The following is a 25,681-nucleotide window of genomic DNA, read 5'->3' on the forward strand; positions in this document are numbered from 1 at the left end:
GAGATGCCAATCAACCTACCATGCATGTCTTTGGACCGGGGGAGGAAACCGGAGTACCCGGAGGAAACCCCTGAGGCACGGGGAGAACATGCAAACTCCACACACACAAGGCGGAGGCGGGAATCGAGCCCCACAAATGTTACTTTTACTATAATGTATAAAAACAGATTTAAAAATAATGAATTGTCCGTGTTAACGCAGAATGAACAGCTCTGAATACCATTTCTCTTAAATAATGAGTCATTTATTTAGCTGTACTCTGCATTTTGCTGTGATAAGGGCAATACCACCCACATGCTTCTGAATACGAGGCAAAAAATTTTAAAAGTCTACAAGTATCAAGTCTACATTTACAATTTCAAGAGTTTACATTACTAAAATGAATGAGTTTTCACATCTGATATTTCTTAGCTCTTGGAGCCTTTTTCCTCTGACAACTCTCACACTGATTCTGTAGAAACACAGAAATCAAATGTGACATGCATACACAGGCTAAATGTTATTAATGCATAGAGAGAGTTATAAAAAACATTAAAAATCAGTGCTTTGTAATGAGCATGGGCACAGAAACTTAAATATACTGTCAGGTATAAAACAACAGAGTGTCTGTATTGTCCAGCATATTTCTAGCTCGGTTATTGTGTAGTCTCTTCTTTATTGACACTCTTAGGTGTGCGTCCAAACAGACAGACAATGAAAGCCATTACTGCCGAGACTCCCAGGATGCCTAGCAGGATCGCCCACCAGTGGGCCTGTCAAACACAGCACAGAAAATACAGATTAATATCAAACAAGGATGATAGATTGGATAATGTTTGTGACTAAAAGTGAAAAGATTCCAGTGGTCCAAAATAACCTACACAATGTGTGGCTACACTGTGAAGTTTTTTCCCTGTTTTTAGACAACTCTGAGTCCTACTGTAGGTCAAACCACATCAGAAAGTGGATTTGGTTTGGGGCAGATACATTTTTATATTATTGTCTGGTTCCTATAGGGGTTTCTTCCTTATGTCGTCTCAGGGAGTTTTTCATTGCCACACTTACCGCTGTCTTATATGTCTTTATAATTATATTTAAATATCTTTATATTTATGAGAAGCTACTTTAAGACATTGTTTAAAACAATATACAAATACAATTATATATTGTAGCTCTATTGTAGCTATTGTGCAAAGCTAAAAAAGCAAATGTCATGCTTCAAATGAGTCTCGACTCGTCAACTACCATCACACTAACAAATTGTGTACATCGTAGTTCTTATAGATAATAAAAACGATGCTGTGTAGTGAGATAAACTTCTAAAGTAAGTCAAACCTTCATCCAGTCTGCGACATCATCATACTCTCGCAGGTTCAGGAAGACATTTTTCAGTCTGGCGATGGGGCCGTCTGCATCCAACAAGCGACATGTCTGAAAGTGATCACAATAGCCCTGGTTTTTGTAGCATGGAGATCCAGGCAGCAATGCCACCCGCTGTCCCTTAAAGTACATTGAGAGCACAGAGGAAGTGGTGCTTGCACATGTCTTGGGGTTTCCTAATTACAAACAATTAGTGATTAGTAACAGCATTAAGACATTAAGACTATTATTAATAATCAGGGGTGGAAAATACTTGAGTAAATGTACTTTTTGGAGCATATTTTATTGTCCACAGTCAAAACTTTGAGTGTCTGTACAAAGCACATAGACATCAATTAAGAGCAAGATGAGAGTATCTATGCCAAGCAAAAAAACAGATGCTGGGAAAACAGCAAATTCCCTACTTGTTCTGCTTAGAGCACTGAACATGGCTTTTACCTCTCTGCTGGCAGCACATGTGACACTTTTCTTTCTTGTCTCCCCCCAGGCAGTCGCACTGCTCCAGTCCGTGTAGCACACACAGGGAGCGTGAACATTCCTGTGCAACGCAAGCAAAAACATGAAATCACAAATGCCAGATTAGCTATAACTTTTCCATCAATCTATAGAGCTCCCATTCCTATTAATAGGCCATTAGACCCCCCTCGAAAGAGTCATATGTTCCAAATTCACACTCTTTTACAGGCCTGTATTTCTCAAACAGTGACACATTTACAACCTTCCTTTGTAGTCTATTGGATTATATTCAAAAACACAATACAAAACAAGATGTTGGTGGTTTAAGGACAAATTTAGCCACAGTCTGAGACTTGAGATAATGCTGGACACACCCCGTTATGACAAACCCGTGTGCCCAGACTGCACACTGTCAGGTTTGGCTTGGCAGCAGGTTGAGGACATGTGGCAGAGATTCCTGTACACATGCTTTTCATCCGACACTCTGAGTCTTCCTCACACAGCTGTCCAGAGGTTTTAAAGACACATCCAGAGCTGCAGCAGAAACCTTGACTCGGACTGAGGGATGGAAAAAAAACATAATGACATAATATAATACAAATGGGAGTTTGTAAATGGGAGTTTTCTCACTTTAAATGGGAGTTTTCTCATACATTCTCAGTTCACTTAGATCTATTTCTTTCTCAGATTTTCTTATGCTAGAATATTTATCCAAACCAATATGGTAGTTTTGACTAGCAGTTAACTCTAGCTAGTGTACTGTAGATATCCAGTGTTAAGCTGGTATAAAGAAACCTGATGGATAAGCTGTGTAACATTTAAAAACTGCTGAATTATATGCTACATGAAGGTCATGTGTGGATAAACCAATAACGGAATACCAGCCTGCATTGTTTGTTAGGTTTTAGGCGACACTGAATTTCTATTGGCTCCTTTGAACTGTAGCAACACGGATCATTTGCATTGAGTCCTACATCACATTCCTCTCCTTTCTCCGTAATCCGGTTTCCACAGATTGGCTGACTGCTGACTAGTAGGAGACAACACACACACATACAGTCAGACACACAACGATCATTTATAGACATTTCAAAGAATGTTTCTGTGGCCTGTAAAAGTGAAACACACACAACAGCAAATTTAGGAACAAATCTGAAGGAACTCATACACTCGTTTATATTTTGGACATGGCTTATGATTATCATAAGATTATTATCATCTAGTTTTATCTAGTTAACCTAGAAATAAGATTGAATGCATATTTACTTATTTTATAATAGTGAGGAGTAATTTGTTTTTCTGAATAACATGGCTTTCTTTTTTGATTTTGTTGTTGCATTTCTTGCTTTCTTGTCCTGTTTCCAAATTTGTTGTTTATTTTCAGAATTTTCATGATTTAGAATATAAATTTATTTAGCTTTTCCAAATGTTTAAATTTGCTGTCATATTTATGAATTAGCTTTCATGAATCAGAGTGAGAATTTTATGTCACGATTTTGAATTTTCTGATTTGGTTTTCATGTTTCATGTTGTTGTGTTTCTGATTTTGCAATTGAGTTTTTGATTTTGTCTCTGATTTTGTTTCACATAAAGACCAACAGATTTAGACTGCAAACTGAGACATGTACAGATAAATCATCAAGATCAGGAATGGGAACTATAAAGGTTTGGCACATTGTTTAATTCTAAGATCCATAACGAGTTGAATCAAGTGTTTTAGATGAATTATACACAGAAATATGCAGCGATGTTGCCCTCCAGGTGTTAGAGCCTATCCCTGATGTAGCACCTTCTTCTAATTTGTTGAGTTTGATGTCTCACCAACAAAACAATTGTCCTTCTTGATCTCCAGCAAACGGCTCATATGCCGGAGGCTACATGGTGAAAAACGGTCGGTGTTCTCCTTCACTTCATCTGCAGCATGTGGGAACATCAGGAAATATCCTTTACCTTCAGTGACTCCTAGATCACCACAATCCGAGCCTTCATCATGCTAACATGCAAATACAGAGACAGTGAATATGACACTTAGGCATGACATAGTGAGGGTAGACACTGCAGCTGCAAATCACATGGTTATACTAATGTTTAAATATGTAATATAGTTATGAAGATATGTATGTCATATATAGTTTCTATTATAATTTACACAGGATTGATGCTTTTAAAAACAAAATATTAAAAATATAGTTTCGAAAAAGAATATTAGGGTTGTATTTACTGTACAGAGGCATTTATTTAACATATTTGTTTGACTTTTTAACAGTTAGATGCAAAGCCTTGATGTGGTAGCCTAGTGGTTAAGGTGTTGGGCTACCAATCAGAAGGTTGTGAGTTTGATTTCTATGACCACCAAGCTGCAACTGCTGGGCCCCTGAACAAGGCCCTTAACCCTCAGTTGTACAAAAATGAGATAAAATGTAAGTCGCTCTGGATGAGGGCGTCTGCTAAATGATGTAAATCTTTTATTTACATTTTTTGCTATAGGGACGTTGTCACCTTTCTATTTTGCAGTTTCTCTGTAACATGACAATCTGCATTTTATTGTGTATAATTAACATCAAGTGTAACACATATGTGAAAACAGAACAACTTTCCTGAACTTTCACAAAACTATAAATGAAAAGATATATCTATATCTAATCCAAATCTGTAATCACAGGTAAATGGCTGTGGTGTAACAAGCATAAAACACTTGGGGAACTTTTGTAATATTAATATAATCAACAGTCATCGTGTTTTATTCCTCATGTTACCAAATGTGTCCAAACCTACAATAAAAAAAATTGTATTAATTGCAAACATTAGCTAAGTTTGTTTGATGTTCTGAAATACTTTTCTCTGCTCACATAATATCTGGGCCAGGATAGGTTCATGCTGTGGAGTTTAATTTGTGTGATTATACTAACTGAGCTTGTATACTAACTCACCTGTACACTAACTATTTAATATTATTATTATTATTATTATTATTATTATTATTATTATTATTATTATTATTATTATTATTATTGTTATTGACATCATTGTTATTGTTTGTTTCTTTGTTTGTTTGTTTGTTTTGTTGTGTATATGAAGTTATATATATATATATATATATATATATATATATATATATATATATATATATATATATATATATATATATATATAAAATAGATTTATATATATTAAACATAAAACAAATGTATAAATTCACCTGTTTCTGGATTATTAACAAAATTAGCATCCGTGTATTGAGGATTAAAGCGATATTGAAACAAATCTGTAACAAAATAACTAATCATTTAATGGTTATGTGAAAAAATCATGGCAGTACTTATGTGTAATTATGCCTGGCACTTACAATTATATTTATACTGAGAAAATACCTCACAGAGAGGAATAAGAGAACTTGAGCATAGAACAAAAGCTCCATGTAAAATTCATAGATAAAATCATTCCTCTGATCGTTTCCTACAAATCTTCCTACAAGTCTGGAAACAGTTATGCATTAGTTCTGCACGCCTTCTAACTACTGACATAAGTAGCTTAATTTATATGGACATGGAAACTTGAACAACAAAAGGTCGATGACGCAGGTACAGTAGAAAAGCGTTTCAACAGCTGGAGAAAAAGTCACACAGCAGTGGACACACAAAGGGCACATAAAAAAGCACCTAAATGACCTTTAACCCAACACTTCTTTCCAGGTCCTTTTTTAACACCCTGAAATTACCAGATATTTTGTTGACATTAACATGGACCGGCATTTCCCTGATCTGCTAACTCTTGCTTTGTTCTTGTTTTTTAACACCAGCATAGAAAATGGAAAATTCTACTTAATCCCATGGGTCTCAAGTGGGATCCAAGAGACATATAGTCATACATTTTATAATTATAGGTAACTTGAATTTATTTAATCTGAACCTGAATAAATCTAAAACAACTCATCTCAGACATAATGTCTAAAAGTTCTGTTTAACACATTTCAGTAAAGAGCTTATACGGTATAATCTGTAACAGCATGACTGCAACCCCCATCCTAAGGAACCATAAAGTTCTGGTCATCTCATTGATTAATGGTGAGAAGGTTTTGAACTCACAGGAGCTCCCAGACTGTGGCCAAGCTCATGAGCAAAGGTCAGCTGAACAAACTTGGGCAGAAGGTAACGTCCAAAGTTCTTCAGTGTTATCAGACCAGTGTTCAGGCTGGATGACTGACCATCCTGTGTGTGTATGGGTTTGGAACAGATCCCACCCCAGTTATCTACAGAGGACAGAGAAGAAGAAAGAAATAATAAAGGAAGAACTGCTTGGTCATAAGAGCACTGATAGAGCTTAAATACAGGGCTGTCAAGTGTCACGCATTGAGAGTGACAGTAAAGCATTTCGGTCTTTTGTCACGTTCTCCCCATCATATTTCTCACTCAGAAAAACTTTTTGACTATTTATCATATATATAATATGCCACAGCACCCAAAATGTATCAGTACGCACTGCTGTCTCTATGGAAAAGGGCAGGAATCAAGCGCGTCACCTGGAGCTCTTAGTTGAGCCTGACACTTATCAGCCAATCAAAAAAAGAGGCTACACAATAGCCAATCAGAAAATAGTCATATCTGGGTAAGATTTAACACAACAACCAATGAAAAAAAAAACATTCATTAGAGAGGGTATTTTCGATGGTCGGTTTGACCAAAACCTCAAAACGAAACAGCTTGTCTCCGGACGGGACATCAATCATGATTCTAAAAATGGCTGGGCTTGAGACGAACTGTTTTAAATGGTAGCCCATTTAAATGATAAAGGAGTCCAAAAAGGCAACAAACACTTACAATAAACAACACCTCTCATTCTCTCTCTCATTCTCTCTCTCTCTCTCTCTCTCTCTCTCTCTCTCTCTCTCTCTCTCTCTCTCTCTCTCTCTCTCACACACACACACACACACACAAATCAATAAATGGAAATTAAACAAATACTTTGTATTTGGTTATACTGCGGTCAGTGATCCTTACCTAACACAACAACTCCTTCATTCATTCATTCATTAATTTTGTACCGCTTATCCGAACTTCTCGGGTCACGGGGAGCCTGTGCTCAGGCGTCATTGGGCATCAAGGCAGGATACACCCTGGACGGAGTGCCAACCCATTGCAGGGCACACACACACTCATACACTCACACAATCACACACTACGGACAATGTTCCAGAGATGCCAATCGACCTACCATGCAGGTCTTTGGACCGGGGAGGAAACCGGAGTACCCGGAAGAAACCCCAAGGCACGGGGAGAACATGCAAAATCCACACACACAAAGGGGAAGCGGGAATTGAACACCGACCCTGGAGGTGTGAGGCGAACGGGCTAACCAATAAGCCACTAACCACCGTGCCCCCAACTCCCCCATTATTTATTCATTTATTTGTTTGATTGTTTATTTTGGGTTGGAGATGTCACGCTTGACTGTCTTCAAAACTTGAGGGCCTTGTAAATATAATGAAAGGTGTGTTGAACCTAAACTCTGACAGATTGAACGTCTACTGCAATGTAGTTAGGCTTCCACGTACTGATAAAAACATGTTTTACTTAAGCTCATCAGTTACAATATTAGCATTTGAATTAAATATTAGCTTAATGGACTTCATTAAACATTAAACTTTCGAATCATTATTTCCACAATGTACTGTAAATTGATCACGATGAACAGGAGGATATTAGTCACAGGTTTGGAAAGTATACCTACTTACTATACTTAAGTTTGATTTTGGTGTGTTTGAAATCACTAAAAAATATTTATTACATTTATTATTATATTTATTTATTTTTTTAACCTGAAAAGTAGTAATACCATATCTCATTGGTCTGCTTTTGTATCATTCAGCCAGTGACAGTATGCAATTTATGAATCATATGAGCTCAGGATGAGGCTTTTTAAATAATATGAACTCTGTCTCATTTAGAAAAAAACATTGTTAAGGAAATTTTTTGCTAATTTCCTTTTTACTTTTCTAAGGCCAGTTTAGACTAGAATCAATTCCAGTAGCCAATACGATCAGCTAGGTAACAAGTTAAATTCTAACTAATGGTAAATATTGGCAACACAGGATATTTGACTAATCAGAAAGCAATTTAGGGTTAGTCGTGCAGATGAGCAGGAAATTTACAGAGAGTGAATCATGTTTCCAGATAAATGTATAGATCAGGCTGCATGAAAAAAATTATATTAAACTTCACCAATAAAAGAAATGTTTCTATTTTACTATTTAATATTTCACTACATTTAAAAGTTTCTGACTTTCAACTGAGTAAAATTTCCAAATTTAAGATTTTTAAGATTATCTATTGTATAATTTCTCAGTTCTTTTCCCACACGTCATCAAATAAATATCTTGCTCATTGTGTATGATAGTAAATGACACTACTCATCTCAGAAGACCTTGCTGACTATTTTGAACCAATAACTATTGGGATATACATAAAAATACAAAACACATCTAGATAACCACAGAGTAATATGAACAACAAATATAAGAAAGTTCATATGAGATCCTGAAAGTCGAATGCATCTTTCCTATGGCCTGGTTTACGCCCTTTCTCTACAGCCCTTGGCCACTTCTCTGAAAGCATTCATGTGACTCCGTACCAGTTGCCTAGAAGGACAGCTGGGCAGCTTGGGAATGCTCTACAGTACCAACAGTATTCCTGGAAAGTTACAGAATCTGGTCTGCTCCATGTTCCATGTTCTTTAACAAGCCAGGGTGTACACAAACAAGATGATGGATTACATCACTTTCACATAAAATTTGTAGAGACTCACAAGAAAGTGTGTTTATAAGACAGGGAGCTGATGGCAGGCTGACAGCATTAGAAGTGATACACATTCAGGATTCTTGCTATTCTATATTCCTGCCCTATTGAATGTTCCCGTGTTGTGACCTCAACTCATTAATTTAAAAAAAATTTCACATGAGATGACAAGAGAACAGTGTGTGTCCTGGTTACGGTTTTCAGCAAGGCCACTTTCCTCGCACTGAGGTCACATCTCTTACATATAGCTTTTGGTTTAGCTTTTAGTTATATCCAGATTTGTTTTCACAAGACTAAGATAGAGATATGTTTGGAAAAAAACAACAAACCAACCCTAGTGAGGGATACGTAGTCCTGCGACACCTCATTCCATCATGTGTAGTAGAGCAACAAGCTCGAACTCCCAGTTTTATACATGTAGGTTTACAGCATTGGTGTAACCTAAGCTGGGAATGTAACCTATCACTGTTTGAAAATGTCTCTTTCCAGAAAACCTCACCAAGGATTATACATGTTGTTAAAATTGTTTCTAGATAGTATCTGTCATACAAGACCCTGTGTAAACCTGTAAAAACCTGTAAAATCATAACATATTAGAATAAAAACCTACAGCCTAAACTTAAAACAGAGAACTTTCTAGAATAAGTACATAAATAAATAATATTATTTCTATAATAATAAATAAATAATATTATTTCTATTTCTTAAATAATATTATTTCTCAGAACTTTGCAATAACATTCACTGTTAGCTGTGAAAGTTCACACTAGGACAAGTCTGGTGATATTTTTTGACATAAATATATGCTCTAGTGTCTTATTGGAACTGTTATTACTGGAATTACAGTTTGGTTTGGGAAGCAGCCATATATTGCATCAGATTTAAATAGAGCTGGGCATGTTAACGCATGAATATGCAATTAATCAAGAATAAAAAATGTATTTGTTGCCCAGCACTAGATTTAAAATAGTGGTCTCCAATGAAACACCTATAAAATGTATATAATCCACTTTTGTCAATCTTACACTAATATACATGTTTCAGTTCTACATTCAGTTGTAATGTATGTGACATTCTATTATTACTATGCACCAACACACCAAATTCCTGTACATATAAACCCTATAGTACTGGTCAATAAACCTTATTCCGATAAGCTATTTTTATCAAATTGAACAATGCTTCTGCAATCTGCCTGGTGAGAGGAAAAGTGGTGAAACAAACAAAATCTTCAAAGACCTTTGGGATTCAGTGACTTTTCAAGGGCAATGCCACAGCAGGAGGGAATTTTCCAACATTTTCTTCTAAGGACATGCTGGGATGAAAAAACAAAGTGCCACATTCCACTTATGTGAGTCAATGATTTGTATCTTTAGCTGTATAGCTGTATATCTGTATTCAGATTTATATCTCAGTGCATTACATGTCATTGCAAACTTGTTTGCAGAGAATTAAGTGTGTTCATTTTTCTGCAAATATCTCATATCTGCACAGAAAGAACATAAATTTGTCTGATGTTTTATCAGTCATCCATAATATAATTTTAAAAAGATATCTAATTAAATGTATTAAAAACAAAAACATCCTGATAACTCAAACTTCCTTCTGCAATTGTGGTTATAAGCTAGTTGTTACACGGCAAAGCGTAAACAAGTCCCATTGCTCATACCAAAGCCATTAGGGGCCTTTGTTGTGGTAAAGGCATTGTTCATGAGAGGTCGACAAGTTTACATTTCAGTGCCGGCCCAGATTAGTCCAGTTTATTCAACTACAACACAAAACACAACTGCCATGTGGATGTTTGGATCACATGTTTGATGACTGGACCTGGAAAAAAGTCATGACAAAGTGTTTGGATGAAAATAAGGTTATTAAATGTTTTGTGCATAACCTGTCCGGTCTTATCACTGAGTCTATCACCATGGAGACTAATCCGACGTGAGGAATGTGGTCATTCCTTGTTTCTGGTTTAAATTTGGGTAAGTGGGAGGCAGAGAAGTTGGGTCAGGCCACATACTTTTCTCGACACGTCACCATTTGTGATGGCTCACGCCCCTGTTTTCGTCCAATCACATCTCAGGCAGCTGACAACAACAATGATTGCCCGATTTGATTATCACCTCCTGCTAAGATGAAACACAGGCAGCATTGTCACCGATCGGGACAGCAGAACAACAGAACAAAATCTGAAACGCCACAGGAGCGTAATCAGGGTAAAAAATTCTGCGACTTCCACACTGCATAAATGAGTAACGGTTAAAATATCATAGAGTATACTGCTCATTTTTAATTTCCATTATGATAGGCTTCATTTCTTATATAAACTTTCCACTCCTTAACATCATATTAAATTGAAAAATTAAAAGAGGTCCTTAGCAAGAATTTTGACTACTTATAGAAACATTGTTTTTTAATTTTTTTACCAGCATCAGAACTGAAGATATCACTATTCCTTTATTTATTTTTCCTTTTTTTCCTTGTATATTTCTTGAAATTGTCACAGAGAAGCTAACTTACCATAAAGTATAAATCTTACACTAATACAGTGCATTCATTCTATTAATGTAGGATACATTATTTTAGTGAATCAGTGGGGGATGTGGTGGCCTAGTGATTAAGGTGTTGGGCTACCAATTGGAAGGTTGCGAGTTTGAATCCCATGTGCACAAAAATGTAAGTTGCTCTGGATAAGGGTGTCTGTTAAATGCTGGGAAAAATGCTCATTCAGTCTTCTTCAATGTATAGTACTGCCTATTTACATAAACATTTGTATTCCTGAAAAAAAGATTTTTTGGGTTATTACATACAGTAATTAATAAGAAAATACTTAAATGTTAAATGAAACCTTAAATTGCCTTAATTTAATATACAAATAAAGACTACGTGATGTCAAAGAGCTGGTCATACTTTAATGCCCAATGTACAAACCATTTTCACAAAATTCACAGTGCAAATCATAACTAATATCTAAACAGAACTCATTGACTTGCTTGGACCTACCATTTGCTGTTGTTGAGTAATATTATGACATTTAATTTTGTTTCTGTCACTACTAGAATGTTACATTTATCATCTTCAGATCAGATGATATGTGGATGCATAAAATAAGGTACAGTATATGAGGTATAAGTAGTTAAACATAAAGAAAACACAAAGAATTTTCTGACAAAGGCTTGACTTCAGGAAGTCCAAGTCCTGGCATACAAAAATAGCCCCAGTTAACATTCATAAATACTTTATCTGATTTGTGAGAAAGTAGGCAGTGATCCCGTCAAAGTGACTGTAAACAAACGCATCTGGAGTATCTGGAGCATCTGTTTAATGATGTTGCATGTGTAGGATATTTCCGTAATCAGTTATGTAGGAAGTCTATACGGGCCTTTTCTATGAACTTTACTTAATGCCTGCATTTTTTCCTAGAAAGCCCCTTATCACACCAGTTCGCAGGAGGAAATAGGTGGATGTTATCAGCTTGCACTGTTTCAATATGAAGTCACCTCAGGAACAACTATAGACAAAAGGAACATTCCAGAAACTGTTCCATATTGAAGCCTAATCAGGATTCACTTTATAGTATTGGACCATCCATTATTTCAAAATCAGAAAGTTATTGTAATGTGGGAGAGAATCATTCAAACTTCAGACACTGCAGAATCTTGTCATTTAATATATAGAACTAATATTTACATTCAATATCTGCATTGTATATTAAATTTAACTAATGTGACTAGTCGCCACTGCATGCATATTTGTATACTTATAGTAACAATGCAGGAGCATGTTATGATACAGGGAAAGGAGTAATTAGTGATGAATGTGATGATGGGGACATAGGATGAAATCTACTTCAGCATGTGTGTCATGTTTGTCCAGTTTTAACTGAAAGTCCAGAAATAATAATAATATCGAATAATAGCCGATAATCATTTTAAACATCTTGTGGGATAAATAATAAACTGTATAAACCTTTGTGCCTGATTACTTTCACTGTGCATGGGTTCTCCCCAGTCAATGACTTATAATATTGATAGAAATTGGGTAAGTGTATTATACAAGGTGTGTATTTTATCATATCTTCAACAATTAAAGCATCCTTGCTCAAGCAAACAAAAACACAAACATCTCACCTGGCTTTCCCTCCCAGGCCAGACCGAGGACGCCGTTGAAGTCACGGTTGGTAAGCAGGTAGGACAGGCAGTAGTTTCCCCAGTTCATTTCTGAATAAAGACTCAGCAGCTTCTCAGGGCCAATGAAAGTCTCCTGGAGCACGTCATCTGGGTTTAATTCTAAAACAAACTGAAAATGATGCTTTATCTTTGGGTACGACCAGTGAAATTTTTACATTTGGATGTTAACGGAACTGAACAAAGCAACTTATGTGGACTTTTGTGAAATTAACATGTGAAGAAATCTTACCTTCATCGATTTCACCTTGAAGTCAATTACATCAATCCCATCAAACTCAGCCTTATGAAATATATTGTTTACTGCTTTCATGTATGATGCAACCTGCAAAAAGTGTGAAAGGTTCAAGTATAGGTACAGAACTTCATAAATATACAATTATTTATTATTTATTTATTTAAATTTCTTTATTAGGAAAAATGCAGCTTGTTACATAACTATGAAATAGAAAAGAATGCATTTAATACTCTCCAACTCTGTCCCCAATAAAAGCTTTTCCACTGGGATTTAAATGAATTGCAAAACAATTCTTTTTTTTGTCACAGTCCAATCCAACATGACCCAATACTCACTGAAGCCTGGTTAAGACTGGAAAAAATTATGGCCAGTCATTGTTATTTAAAAGGGTGTTAATGTTACTAACAAATAAGATATATATCCACATTTTTCATCAACTTCAAAGCAACAACTAATAATCATACACTCAAAAAGTGTCATAATTGGAGCTTTCTAAAAATGTAGATAGGTGTACTTATTAAATGGAGTTATGTCAGATGTAGAAATCTGACAGTAAATAATTAATAAATCTAGAGTCAATTGCGTAAGGTGATTTGGTAAACTGTAAGAGTAATAATATGAATGAAAGCTCTGTTGTTGTTGTACCAGACCTGTGGCAGAGGTAAACAAACTACTGGAGTACAGACTGAGCCGTGGCACAGAGCCCATGAATGAGCCTTGATCTGATATTATTAGAATAGAAATAGACTTACATAATGTTCTAACCAAAAATAATACACATATAAGTGACCTCATGTAGTGTGAAAGCAGTTAAAGAGATCCAAATACAACATTCACAATCACCACGGAGTACACAGGTCTTATCTTTAGCATACAAACATCACTTGATGTCCGATTTTTGTCAAATTGAGTTGAGAGAACACCGAGTTCCCAGAATCATGAGGAAGTGGGGTATAATGAACTTGGCAGAACATGGCTTTAGGTTCCCCACCCACCATTTCTAAGAGTCTCTTCATTTAACGAATAAAGAAAGCACTATACAGTGCAAGGTGAGGAGAAATGTACAACAGCGTATATAAAACAACATAAAATATTCATTTTAAACTTTTAGAACAGTTCAGCATTTGGAGTGAATGACCACTGTGTATTGGATTTCTGCATTCACCTGGGCAACGACAGACTCGATGCTGCCAAATCTCTGATAAAACAAATAGTCCACATGCAGATGAAGCAGACAGCTAGTTTTGGACTGGTCCACTGTACGCTTTGACCTGGGCAGTGGTTCATCCTGTGAGTTGACAGAGGGGTTAATATAAGAAAAGTAGGAAAACTGTCCACATCTGTTTAGACGATATTTAAAAATGATCAAAAATACATTGGAATGCACAAAGCATCTAATGAGAGGTTTGTTTTTGTCATTAAAATACCTCAGAAACAATGGCTTTTATATATTGGAATGACGGCATAGCCCATTCATGAACAATAACTGCTGTTAACATCATTAGCATATATATATATATATAGCCATGCAAGTGCTCAACCACAAATAATAAAAAAAAAAATTCAAAAACCAGACTTTCACAAACTAGATGTTTAAAGCACCTGAGCCTGGGACTAGAACCAATGATACTGTACAGTAAATGACCATAAAAACAACAAAAAACATTTTTTACAAGGTAAAAAAATATATATTATTATACTTTGTATATTTGCTCAATAAGCCAATAAGCAGGCAAGAAACTCACATAAAGCAGTGAGGCATTACATATTAGAAGACTTAAATGCATGATCATTAAGTTTACAGAAAGGTTTATGAAAGTGTTTATGTTTTATGAAAGAAGCAGAAAGCTTAGACATTTTGCTATAATTTATTATGACAGTTGGCCAATATATCTATTGAATTTGGGTTAGGAATTCAGCATGACAGTAAAAGCTTAAACAATAACTAAGGTGCAGCCTTAGTTGTAAGAAATTTTGGAGAGGAAACAGGTCTAGCAGAAATGTAACACACCTCATGTTGAATTCTAATAAGAATTTACAGGATAGTAAAGGATACTTTTTTTTTTAGAGATTAGGTAAAGTTTTTATGTCCCATGAAAAAGCAGCTATGACCATGTAGATTTATATTTATGTGTGTGTGTGTGTGTGTGTGTGTGTGTGTGTGTGTGTGTGTGTGTGTGTGTGTGTGTGTGTGTGTGTGTGTGTGTGTGTGTGTGTGTGTATGTTTTAGTGTGGGGGTATGTGTATTATAATCTGTTTTTTGGCTGACATTTTTATTTTATATTTTATTTCAATTAAACATAATGGCAATGAACTTCAATCAGAAAGACATTGATACAGAAGGGCTCATTTACAGCTAGTTTACGAATAACAAGACACCCTGAACATTCCCAAGCTTAATGGATGGAGATTCTGAGGTTGAAGTTAATTCTATGTCCTAACGTCTTGATGAAGATGATTAAACTTTGCTAAGAAGAAACCCAGGATGGAAGAGGAGTGAAACAGACAGTCTGAATTTAACGTGTGCTTAAATGTGTGTGTGTGGCAGTGATATCATGTCTGACCTGTCTGAGGCTTTGGAATAGACTCTGCAACCGGTCTGTACCACAGAATCCAGCATGACCACCTACCATAGGAACATCATCTGCACACACAAACACACACAAGTTAAACTGGCAATTAAATAAAGACCTGCTCTAAAAATAAGTCAAAATGGGCCTCTGAGGCAGGAAGACGACTTGGTTTTGGACTTTTTACTGCTGAACCAGTGTAATGAGATGATGAGAACATGATCATAATATACAACTTTGCTCAACAACAGCATTTTTACAGCCTCTTAAGTTTTAGTTAAAATTTGGGTGTGAGGTAGATTTACTGCTTAACTATTTTGGTGCAAAAGGATGGTACCAAGGTAGTTAGGATTTGAAACTTATATCTCTGTTTGGTTTAATGTAAGATGACAAATTAAACTCTATGGGTGTAACACAACATCACTATCTGCATCTTTATCTGTTTACTGTTCCACATATCTGTATCTATAATAAGATTTGAAACGGAAGTGGGCGTAGTCTAGACCAGAAATTTTGGTCTTCTACCATATGTCATCTGAAACCTTCTGGTGAGCTCATAAACGTACAAATAAAATAGAACAACAGTACACACTGTATTAAAATGTTATAACGTATTATATGAAGACAGCAGATGACCCCATGCCAAATATACTCAGTTTTAGAGACATCATGTTTATTATGGAATCTGCAGTTGTATTGGCTCAATTTTAAGCAGACACATTTCTGGTTTTGATGACATTTTGTACTCCAAAAATTGCCAACATGTAACCAACCATATCTAATACTTGGTTAATTTTGGGTCCATTACCAACCCATATGTAACCTCAGCTGACATTGTGACTAAGATTTTGTATTTAAGTAGTATTTGTTTTGGCAGCAAAATTCTGCTGGATGAAAGTGGAACCTTGAGCCAGCGTTCTTTTGGTGTCTGCAATTTCTCAATTGTATCACAGAGGCCTCGAGGCACATTGGCAAACGTCTTTTGGCTTTTGGAGGAATGTTTCAGCTCTGAGCATAAAGACACTGATAGCAGTGATACAAAATGAACTTCAGTCCTGGAATGCTGCTTTGTTGAATTTTGTTTCGTTAAAAAATGTTGCTGTTACTAAAACACATCATAAATTTTGTAGATAATAGATCAGTCGATATTGGCTCTAACTTACACTGATAACAAACATTTTAATGGACTTTCATCAACCTGTTATGTATTATCTAATACTACATCAGTGCTCACACACACACTGAGAAATTAACTGTTAAATGCATACGAATAACCCATTTACAAAAATTCTCTATCGATGAAGACTGTACATCAACACTGGTTCACTAGGTTATAGACTTACCTAAAACTCTGTTTAAGGTGTGTGTGTTTGTTTTTTAAATATACACATACAACAAACAGGAAAAAATTGCTAGTTCAATTATTGCTAGCTCACTAAGAAGTAAGTCTTCACCCATCACTTGAAGATGGCCGCTGTATTTTGGATCATTTGCAGAGTACGAATTGCATTTATAGGGAGACCTATAATGGTTGAGATCTTGGAGGTTGTTCTGTGAGAAATAGACAGACAGTTGATTATACTCAATGCGTTCAAGAATTATTGAAAAAGAGAAGTGATACTGGTCTGTACAGTAGGTACTGTTGTCTGATGGATCCAGAGCAGGATTTTTCAGGATGAGAATAACCCTTGCTTTTGTGAAGGTAGTTTGTATATGACCACATGTTAATGAGCCATTGATGATTGTGGTGATAAAAGGCAGAAGGTCTTGTGAGATTGTCTGGAGCATAGTGGAAGGGAGTGGATCCAATGGGCAGGTGGAAGAATCACAAGACTGGATGACTTCTGCAGTGAAAATGTAGATGCAGTTGGGACAGAAGTGCAGGTCTGGCAGATTTTCTTAATCTTCTCATTGTAAAAGGAAGCAATGTCTTCAGCAGTAAGGGCGGATGAAGCAGGTGGGGCTGAGAGGTTGAGTAGTGTAGAGAAGATGTATACTGAATACCCTTTCAGTAATGTACCATCCCAACAACCCAAATCACCCAATCCTGACTACCCAAATGACAAACCCCATCCCAATGACCCAAAAAAACACACACCATTATGAAATTCCACATGACAACTCCCTATCTATAGTACACAACTTCCAGTCTGAACCTAAATTGTAGCAAAAAATTATAGTAAAAAAATCCTGACAACCTGTCAACCCACTAGACGGTGGCAAACCTCACCTGCCTAAAAATATTTATATGTTATATATAGGTTGCTCATACATGCATATATGTACCTCATATATGTGACCATGCAAATAGAGAGTGTGATCAGATTACACCACCCGAGTATACAGCAACCAGCCAAAAGAAATCCCACTATACAAACAAGGCAGACGTGTGGGTAAATGGAGCAGAAGGAGGTGTCTCTTAGATCTGTAAAGTGAGACAGTGCATGAGAGGGTAACTCTTAGCCACTGACCCATTTATAAAATGACTTCCAGAACGTGAATTAAGGTTGAATGTCTCCGATGAAAGTATCAAGACACACAATCAGTGAAAATTGGAAAGCCTGGAAAATAACCCTGGCTTTCCCTGTACAGAGGAACAGTGGAAATGAAAACAGCCTATTTCAATCATCACAATCTTGTTGGCTAGAAACGATGGCACTTATGTGTTCGGCCCTGACAACATAATTTGTGATTTTAATTGAGGATTAAAACCAAAAATGCTAATGTGGCTATTAATGATACAAAACTATTATGCTACTGTTTGAAGCAAATGAAAACAATCTCGATTTCAAGACCAAAAGAAAGTAAAGAATGAAAAACTGAATGATGAATTATGAATTATGACATGAATTTTGCTCAAAATTTTGCAAGCTAATTCAAACTTTAAGCATGGGTCTACAAAAACAAACTCAAGAAGAAAAAAAGCTGTGATCTCTGCAACTGAATTAACCCCATGTGAAGTAGTAAAGGAATGAAATGTAATCAGTGAGTTTGAGCAGTCTCAGTGAACATGCTGAACCCAGTGTTTCTGAGCCAGCACTGTGTTAAAAAGCTAATTGAGTCCTTGCGAGCCTTTTGATCATGTTGTGTTCCTTCTGTATGTTCCAGAAATCATGCAAGTTTTCCATCTGGAGATTTCAAGGATGTGTATACATTAAAGCAGGTCTGTTCAAGGACATTCAAAGACTCATTTCAGCATCATGTGCTCTTAAAGTGAATAGGTTCATAAAGTTACACATTAAACTATAGGCTTTATAGGGTCCATTAATGAACATGATGCAGAAACTGAGATGATTAAAAGTGTTTAATGTGTACATGTTTTATGTAATGTGTAAGCCTGAGCCTGGGAAATGTCCTAGGGTAACCTTGGTATAAGTGCAATCACATGACTCAGTAGACCATGACAGCTCACATGCTAAAGTCATTGTTTACCATCAAATATACAGTATTACAAAGTTGAATTTCAGCACACACAACAAAGAAGATGAATCTAACACAACACACGCACACGCAAGCATGCACACACACACACACACACACACACACACACACACACACACACACACACACACACACACACACACACACACACACACACAGTTTTTCTGCAGACCTTTTTTGCACTGACACTTTAACTCTGGACTTTCACAGCACAGTGCCACTTTATACACTCTATACACACCATACTGCACATAGACACTATAAGGACAATCATTAAAAACCATACACATTTATGTATATTTATGTATATACATTATTTTTTCACATATATTTTCATATTTTATGTAGTTTTTTATATAGTTTATAATTTTTATTTTTCTATCTCCTTTTGGGTTTTTTTTTAACCCCAATTCCTTAAATACCAGACAGATGCAAAAAGCATTTCACTGCATGTTGTACCCTGTATGTATGTGACAAATAAAAAATTTTTTGATTTCACACACACACACACACACACACACACACACACACACACACACACACACACACACACACACACACACACACACACACACACACACACACGAATAAAACAATATATATTAACTACTTTAAGCTAAACTTCATCTGACTCAAACCCAAATGTCCAGACCAGTGTTAGATATATGTATCCCCCAACCCACAGCCTATATATAGTGTAAGAATATTGTACATTTTTGCAACTGACAAAATAACTGATGTTGCTGATTTTGTCTTCTGGTTTTAAATAGTTTCTAACGTTAGATCATATTTTAATGTTTATTCATTTGATCGATTGTTTTGTCCAAATATATGAGCAGCTGAAAGTTGAAGGTCTTGCTAACGGACACAACACTGGCTCTCTGACAGTAATTACACTTGAACAACAGGTCAATAAAGTAAACTTTAAACTGCTGAGCTACCATGTTCATAGATGCAACATAATAAATGTATTCATTTAAACTAGATGCAGATAATCAGCCTAAATGTTTATTGTCTGGAGTCTTTTTCTACAGTATTGGAATGGAGCTATTAGAATAAAAGGTTTAATTTTTTTTTAAAGAAGACTGAAAACCAGTGTTTTCAGAATATTTCATAAAGAGCATATCTACTGCATGCACAAATATTTATTAAAAGTTACCTGACAGTGTCATAACCTAAGTCACTACTGAATAAACATTTTCTAAGTGATTATTTGCTGGTGATAAGTTCTTAGTCACGAGTACAAAGATCAACAGTGACTGGCCCTCTGGAACAATGGTGATGGAGGGTTGGTTTTTCAAAACAGTGTTGATTGTCTTCAGGTATGATTGTAATCAGTAATTATTAATCGAAAACTATGGACAACACGCTAGATCTTTTATATTATGAGCTAATAAATTCATGACGTCCCTTGCTGTCCAGTACAAAACTCAAATAAAACTTCCAACACCAGCAATATTTTGACTAATCACAGTAATTTTATCTAATTCAAGATGATAAACTCATTACTTACCAATATCATCCTCATGGTAGATGACAGAGTGATTATCTGTTGACTCAGATGAGTACCTCTGCATAGTTTCCACATAGAAAGTCCCATTGGAGGTTTTGATGGAGCCTTCAAACTGGCCCTCAAGGATTGACCCCTGGCACGAAGAGCCAACCTCGTCTTTGTGGTAAAGCACAATACAGGATGTTTAGGTGTTGGACATTAGGATGATTACAGCATTTATAAAGTCAAACAAATTTAGGTCAAGCTTAGGAAAAAAAAATGTAAAGCATTCCAGGAGACATTAAAAGAAGAAGACCAAGCATGCAATTATACAAGATGCCTTCCAAAGCAGTAACAGAGGTGACGGCAATGTTAATCTAAGTATCTGATTAACTTCATGCTAGCAAGTTGTGTAAATTATAGTTTGTCTCTTGTGGGACTTTATCAGCCGATTTGAGAAGTAGCTATGTATATGTATGCTATGGTAGCCGAAAAGTGCAAAACGAGTTTAAATATCCAAAAACACATGAACAAATCCGAATTTGTTAATGTGTTTTCGGATTTGTTGTGTTTTGCACTTCTCGGCCACAACGGCAAGTCAGACAACCTGGAAGAGATAAGTATAATTTGTGAATGGACGAGACACCTTTCATTCACCTGTATATCTTGAGTGACAGGTGTCTTGTCCAATGATCGGTAAGTTTCCATTCACGAACTATACGTACCTTTTCCTGGTTGTCTCACTTGTCGTTGTGGCCGAGAAGTGCAAAACATATTAACAAATCCAAAAACACAACAACAATTCAGACAACCCGAAAGAGGTTGGTATAGTTTGTGATTGGAACACGTACTGATCATTGAACAAGACACCTGGCATTCAAGGTATACATGATGTTCAACAGTCTGCCACAGGGAAAAGTTAATGGGTGGAATGGATTACGGATTAATTCTGTTATTTTCTTATATTTAAACGGATAACTTTACACATTACACGTAAGATTCCATACTTGTATATCTTGAGTGACAGGTGTCTTGTCCAATGATCGGTAAGGTTCAAAAACGATACCGTTTCCGAGTTGTCTGACTTGTCGTTGCGTTTTCGGATTTGTTAATGTGTTTTGCACTTTTCGGCCACCGTGTCGTTTATATATTCTAAAGCTAATTAGTTCAACCAAATGAAACAATCTACTAATCAGTGTGGAAAATGTTTTGATTCACATGGTTCATGCTCAGATTCATACTAGCTTTATTAGCAATTTAACACAGCAAGCTGACCTCTGCTAATTACTTCCAAGCTTTATTTTTCCTCATAATGTTTCTATACTCATTTAGTAAATGTTCTCATATGACAGGATGAAACAAAAAGCATTTCCATTTTTGCTCATCCTATAGTGAATGGGAGCTCATTTTGGGGGGAATTAAAGAAAGAATGGACTACAGTACATGAGCCATAAAATTGAGAAACTATTAAAATTTCACTTGTTGCTAAAATTGTGGCACACTGTTAAAGGTGAGCTGTCGCCTTTATCCCTTGCTAGTGTGAACATACTCTGAATCCTTTTCTGCAATCTTGACTACTAATTCCATTTAACAGAATGCTCATGTATCTGTTACTGTACCTTCCAGCACTCCTGAATATATGTGAGAGAGGTCGCCTTTCCATGATTGATTGCTGGACAGGACCTTGAAATCTTCTGCAAACCCATCAAAGTCTGGCTTTAGTCGTAAACGGAAAACCCTATAATAAACCACAGCTTTATAAAACAGCATTCAGCAGGAGTTAAGGTGGCGTCAGGTGGAAAAGTACCTACTTCTGAAAAGCTTCAAAGTCCAGATGCAGGACCTGGGTTTCTGGAGTGAGGTGACGTCTTACTCGATGATGCTGCTGCAGTAATGCGGTTCTGTCATAAGAAAGGCTCTCGTAGTACTTTACATACTGCCGGATATCCTTGAAGTCCTCTGGAATTGGGAATTACCATTGTATTCCAAATTAAAACAAAGTTGCGTGTGAAAACAGTCTGGAAAGTTTCAGCGAAATTAACCAGCTGTGCATTTGGAAAAGCATCTTGCAAGAAAAATCACTGACATAACAAAGCAAAGGCATATACATATATACTGTATGTTAATGTTGAGTATAACAGAATTGTTTTGTGTTTTTTTTTTACCTCAGTGATTTGTAAACGATTACAGATTTGTACTTATTAAAAAATGGCAAATCTTACATTGTATCTATTTATAGTTCTATTTAATGTTGCAGGACTATATGGTCAAATATATGTGAACACATATCAATCAGGTTCTCCCTCAAATGTTGGAAGCACACATCTGAACAGAATGTCCTTTCACTGAAACTAAGAGGCCTAAACCCGTTCCAGCATAACAATGCCCCTGTGCACAAAGCGAGCTGGTTTGTAAGAACTTAACCCTGACCTCATTCCAAGTGAACATTTACAGGATAAACTGGAACACCGACTGTGTTATAGACCTTCTTGTTCAGCATCAGTGCCTGGTCTCATTAGTGCACTTGTGGCTGAACAGATAAATCTTTAAAAAAACGTGCATACTGTATGGATCTACAGAACGGTCGTGTGTCCACAAGCTTCCTGACTAAAACTTCCCAAATTCGTCTCAACCAAATCCTCACAATCTCAATGATGTAATGTTTTAAAATGTAATAACATTTTTAAAACCTATTTATATGGACTGTCTTCTAAAGAAGCCTCTGCAATTTGAATTACAACGAGAACTAGAAAAGCAATCATATACCAGCCAGAGAGAATAAAAACAAGAGAGATTTCAACAAGACTGAAGTATCAATATGTACTATATAATAGAAAAATGATAGAAATAATAACAGACCACATAAGAACAGAAAGTATATCTGTGGAAGGCATGCACAGACAGGCCCCCAGTGCTAACCGCTCCACTTTGAGCCGAGGCCTTTTCCGATCCCCGCAGCTGTAAAATCAGTATCACGTGTGAATATGAAACCAAAGGCAGCGGCCATACCTGCACAGTGTCCCGTTAAAACCAGGCAAAAGATCACCACATAGATCTGCAGAGTGTTCAGAGCTTCCGTGGCCATGTTGTTTCTCAGATTTGTGTGATTGTCAGCATATGTGATGGAAAAGAATGCATGTACTTCAACAAGCCTCAGCAACATACAAGGCAGATTCAGACTTGCTGATGACATCATGGCAGGGTCTCTTCCTGAAGTGCCAAATATCTAATCATTCTATTTAGGATATGAGCTCACTTGACGCTTAAGTCAAAAAGATTTAAGATTTAAAGATTTAAGCAATTAAATCAAAGTTTATAACATGACAAGTCTAGACCTTTAACGTGAGAGCTACCGCTAAAATTGCTTAATAATTAGTATATAATTCTTAACATGCCGAACACACGCACTGGTGAGGTTTGTCTATCTTAAGGTCAATACTGCTCTGAAAGTTCCTATACTTTACACCTTTTTTACATGTAATTATGTGCATAATATGTGATCAAGTGAATAGCATGTGAAGGTGAACCTCCGACCTCCAGTAAACATATCATGTCATGACTAATATGTGAACATTAAAAAAAAAGACTTGCACTCTACATTAACAGATGTTGTAACAGATAAAAAAAAACATGAAAAAATAAAGAATTTGTGAAATTTCATGACATTCATGTCATAAGCTAACATGCAAAAATACACAAATTCTAGTGAAAACCCAGAATTAACACATTTAACACTGGTGGCCATCATGACATTTGTTGACAAACAAACAAACAAACAAACAAATAAATGTCAGGGCTCATAGAAAAAACTATTGCTGAGATGTATTGTGTTATTGTGGTGCAATTTGTGCATGTCATGATATATAAGACAAGCAGCAATTCTTGGGTAAAAACTTTGTATATGAAGGTGTGAATGTAGAAACATCGTCATGCTTTTGGATCATTTCATTCTAGCTGTCATTTTATTACAGTTACAATTTATGCATGTATGACCAAATGTATTATATACATCATGTGTTTTCACTTAAAACACCTTGAAATCTTTATTTCTGGGAAGCAAGCCAGATCCTTATCTCAACCTTCTTTATGTGGGTTTTATTGTAATCAAAATAAGATGTTTTACTACAGGAAACAGGGTCACGATGATCTACAAACTGCATTCACCAGCATTTCCAGGTTTCCCCAAATCAAGCACTTAATTAATTATAGCTTTTTTAGAATTATAGCTTGATTCTGCATTACAAGTGTTTGTCACAGACTGTGTATATATATATGCTTCCTTTCCATCATAATGACAGAAAAATGAATGTGCAAGTGTGTAAGTGGACGTGTCCCTGTAAACCACACAGAAAGAATATAATTATATAGTCATAGGAATGTAAACCTGATCTTGGCTCTGCCCCTAATATCCTGCACTACTCTGATTGGTCCACAAGAAACAGCCTGATCTTGAAGCATGACATAATCAAACCAGCCCTCCTATGCTACTAGAGGTTACTCAGGCGTTCCACATGGCCCGCTGGATAATGAATCCCAGTCGGCGGGTCAGGAAGACACGACCTGAAAACTCTCAGAGCTGAAATCTCTCCTCGGGCTTGAGCAACAGGAGTCAGCAAAACCATTACTCAACCATCCTCTGCTTTGAACAGGATCATTTTTCAGTCTTAATCTATGAACTTGAGTCAGATTGCTGCAGTGTTGACCCAAGCCACACATATTTTATGGCCAAAAGTGAAGGAAAGAGTCGACAAATGGCTTCTAACTGCCAAAACCTTTTTAACTTCAAAGTCTGAGAATTAGTGAAAGTATCAGTTTCAGAATTAAAAGTGGAATCAAAATTATAACACGTTGACAAAAGTGGTCTCAGTGGGCTTAAAGCCAGTCCCAGAATACACTCTGGATGGCACATCTGTCCACAAGGCAACACACACACACACACACTGCCAGCTCTCCTACTGTGATGTTTTGGGAGGTGGGGGGAAACCAGAGAACACAAAGCAGACCTGAATGGCCTCAATACAATTTGCAGCACCACCACAATATCACACACGTCTCTCAAATCAACATTGAAGAGTGAAGATTTCCTTTGTTTTTGCTACAGAAGCCCTAATGACATATCTGCTTGAAAATCAGCTCTGGTACATTAAAGC

At 36.3% G+C, this 25,681-nt stretch overlaps 1 protein-coding gene across 1 annotated transcript; it reads right to left on the minus strand.

Annotated features, from left to right (window-relative positions):
• Window positions 1–222: 222 nt before the first annotated feature.
• si:ch1073-396h14.1 (disintegrin and metalloproteinase domain-containing protein 10) lies at window positions 223–23,756 on the minus strand. The gene is made up of 15 exons (XM_027148993.2): window positions 23,541–23,756; window positions 22,343–22,490; window positions 22,151–22,269; window positions 20,553–20,708; window positions 15,593–15,672; window positions 14,194–14,316; window positions 13,023–13,115; window positions 12,734–12,902; window positions 5,901–6,064; window positions 3,637–3,808; window positions 2,701–2,845; window positions 2,190–2,373; window positions 1,798–1,897; window positions 1,315–1,535; window positions 223–752 (listed from the first exon to the last, which is right to left on the minus strand). The coding sequence occupies exons 1-15, from the start codon at window positions 23,725–23,727 to the stop codon at window positions 636–638; spliced, it is 2,178 nt and encodes a 725-aa protein (XP_027004794.2). The 5' UTR covers window positions 23,728–23,756; the 3' UTR covers window positions 223–635.
• Between the last annotated feature and the right edge of the window lie 1,925 nt (window positions 23,757–25,681).

The sequence above is a fragment of the Tachysurus fulvidraco genome, chromosome 2 (genome assembly GCF_022655615.1).
Source record: "Tachysurus fulvidraco isolate hzauxx_2018 chromosome 2, HZAU_PFXX_2.0, whole genome shotgun sequence".
NCBI classification, from domain to species: Eukaryota; Metazoa; Chordata; class Actinopteri; order Siluriformes; family Bagridae; genus Tachysurus; species Tachysurus fulvidraco.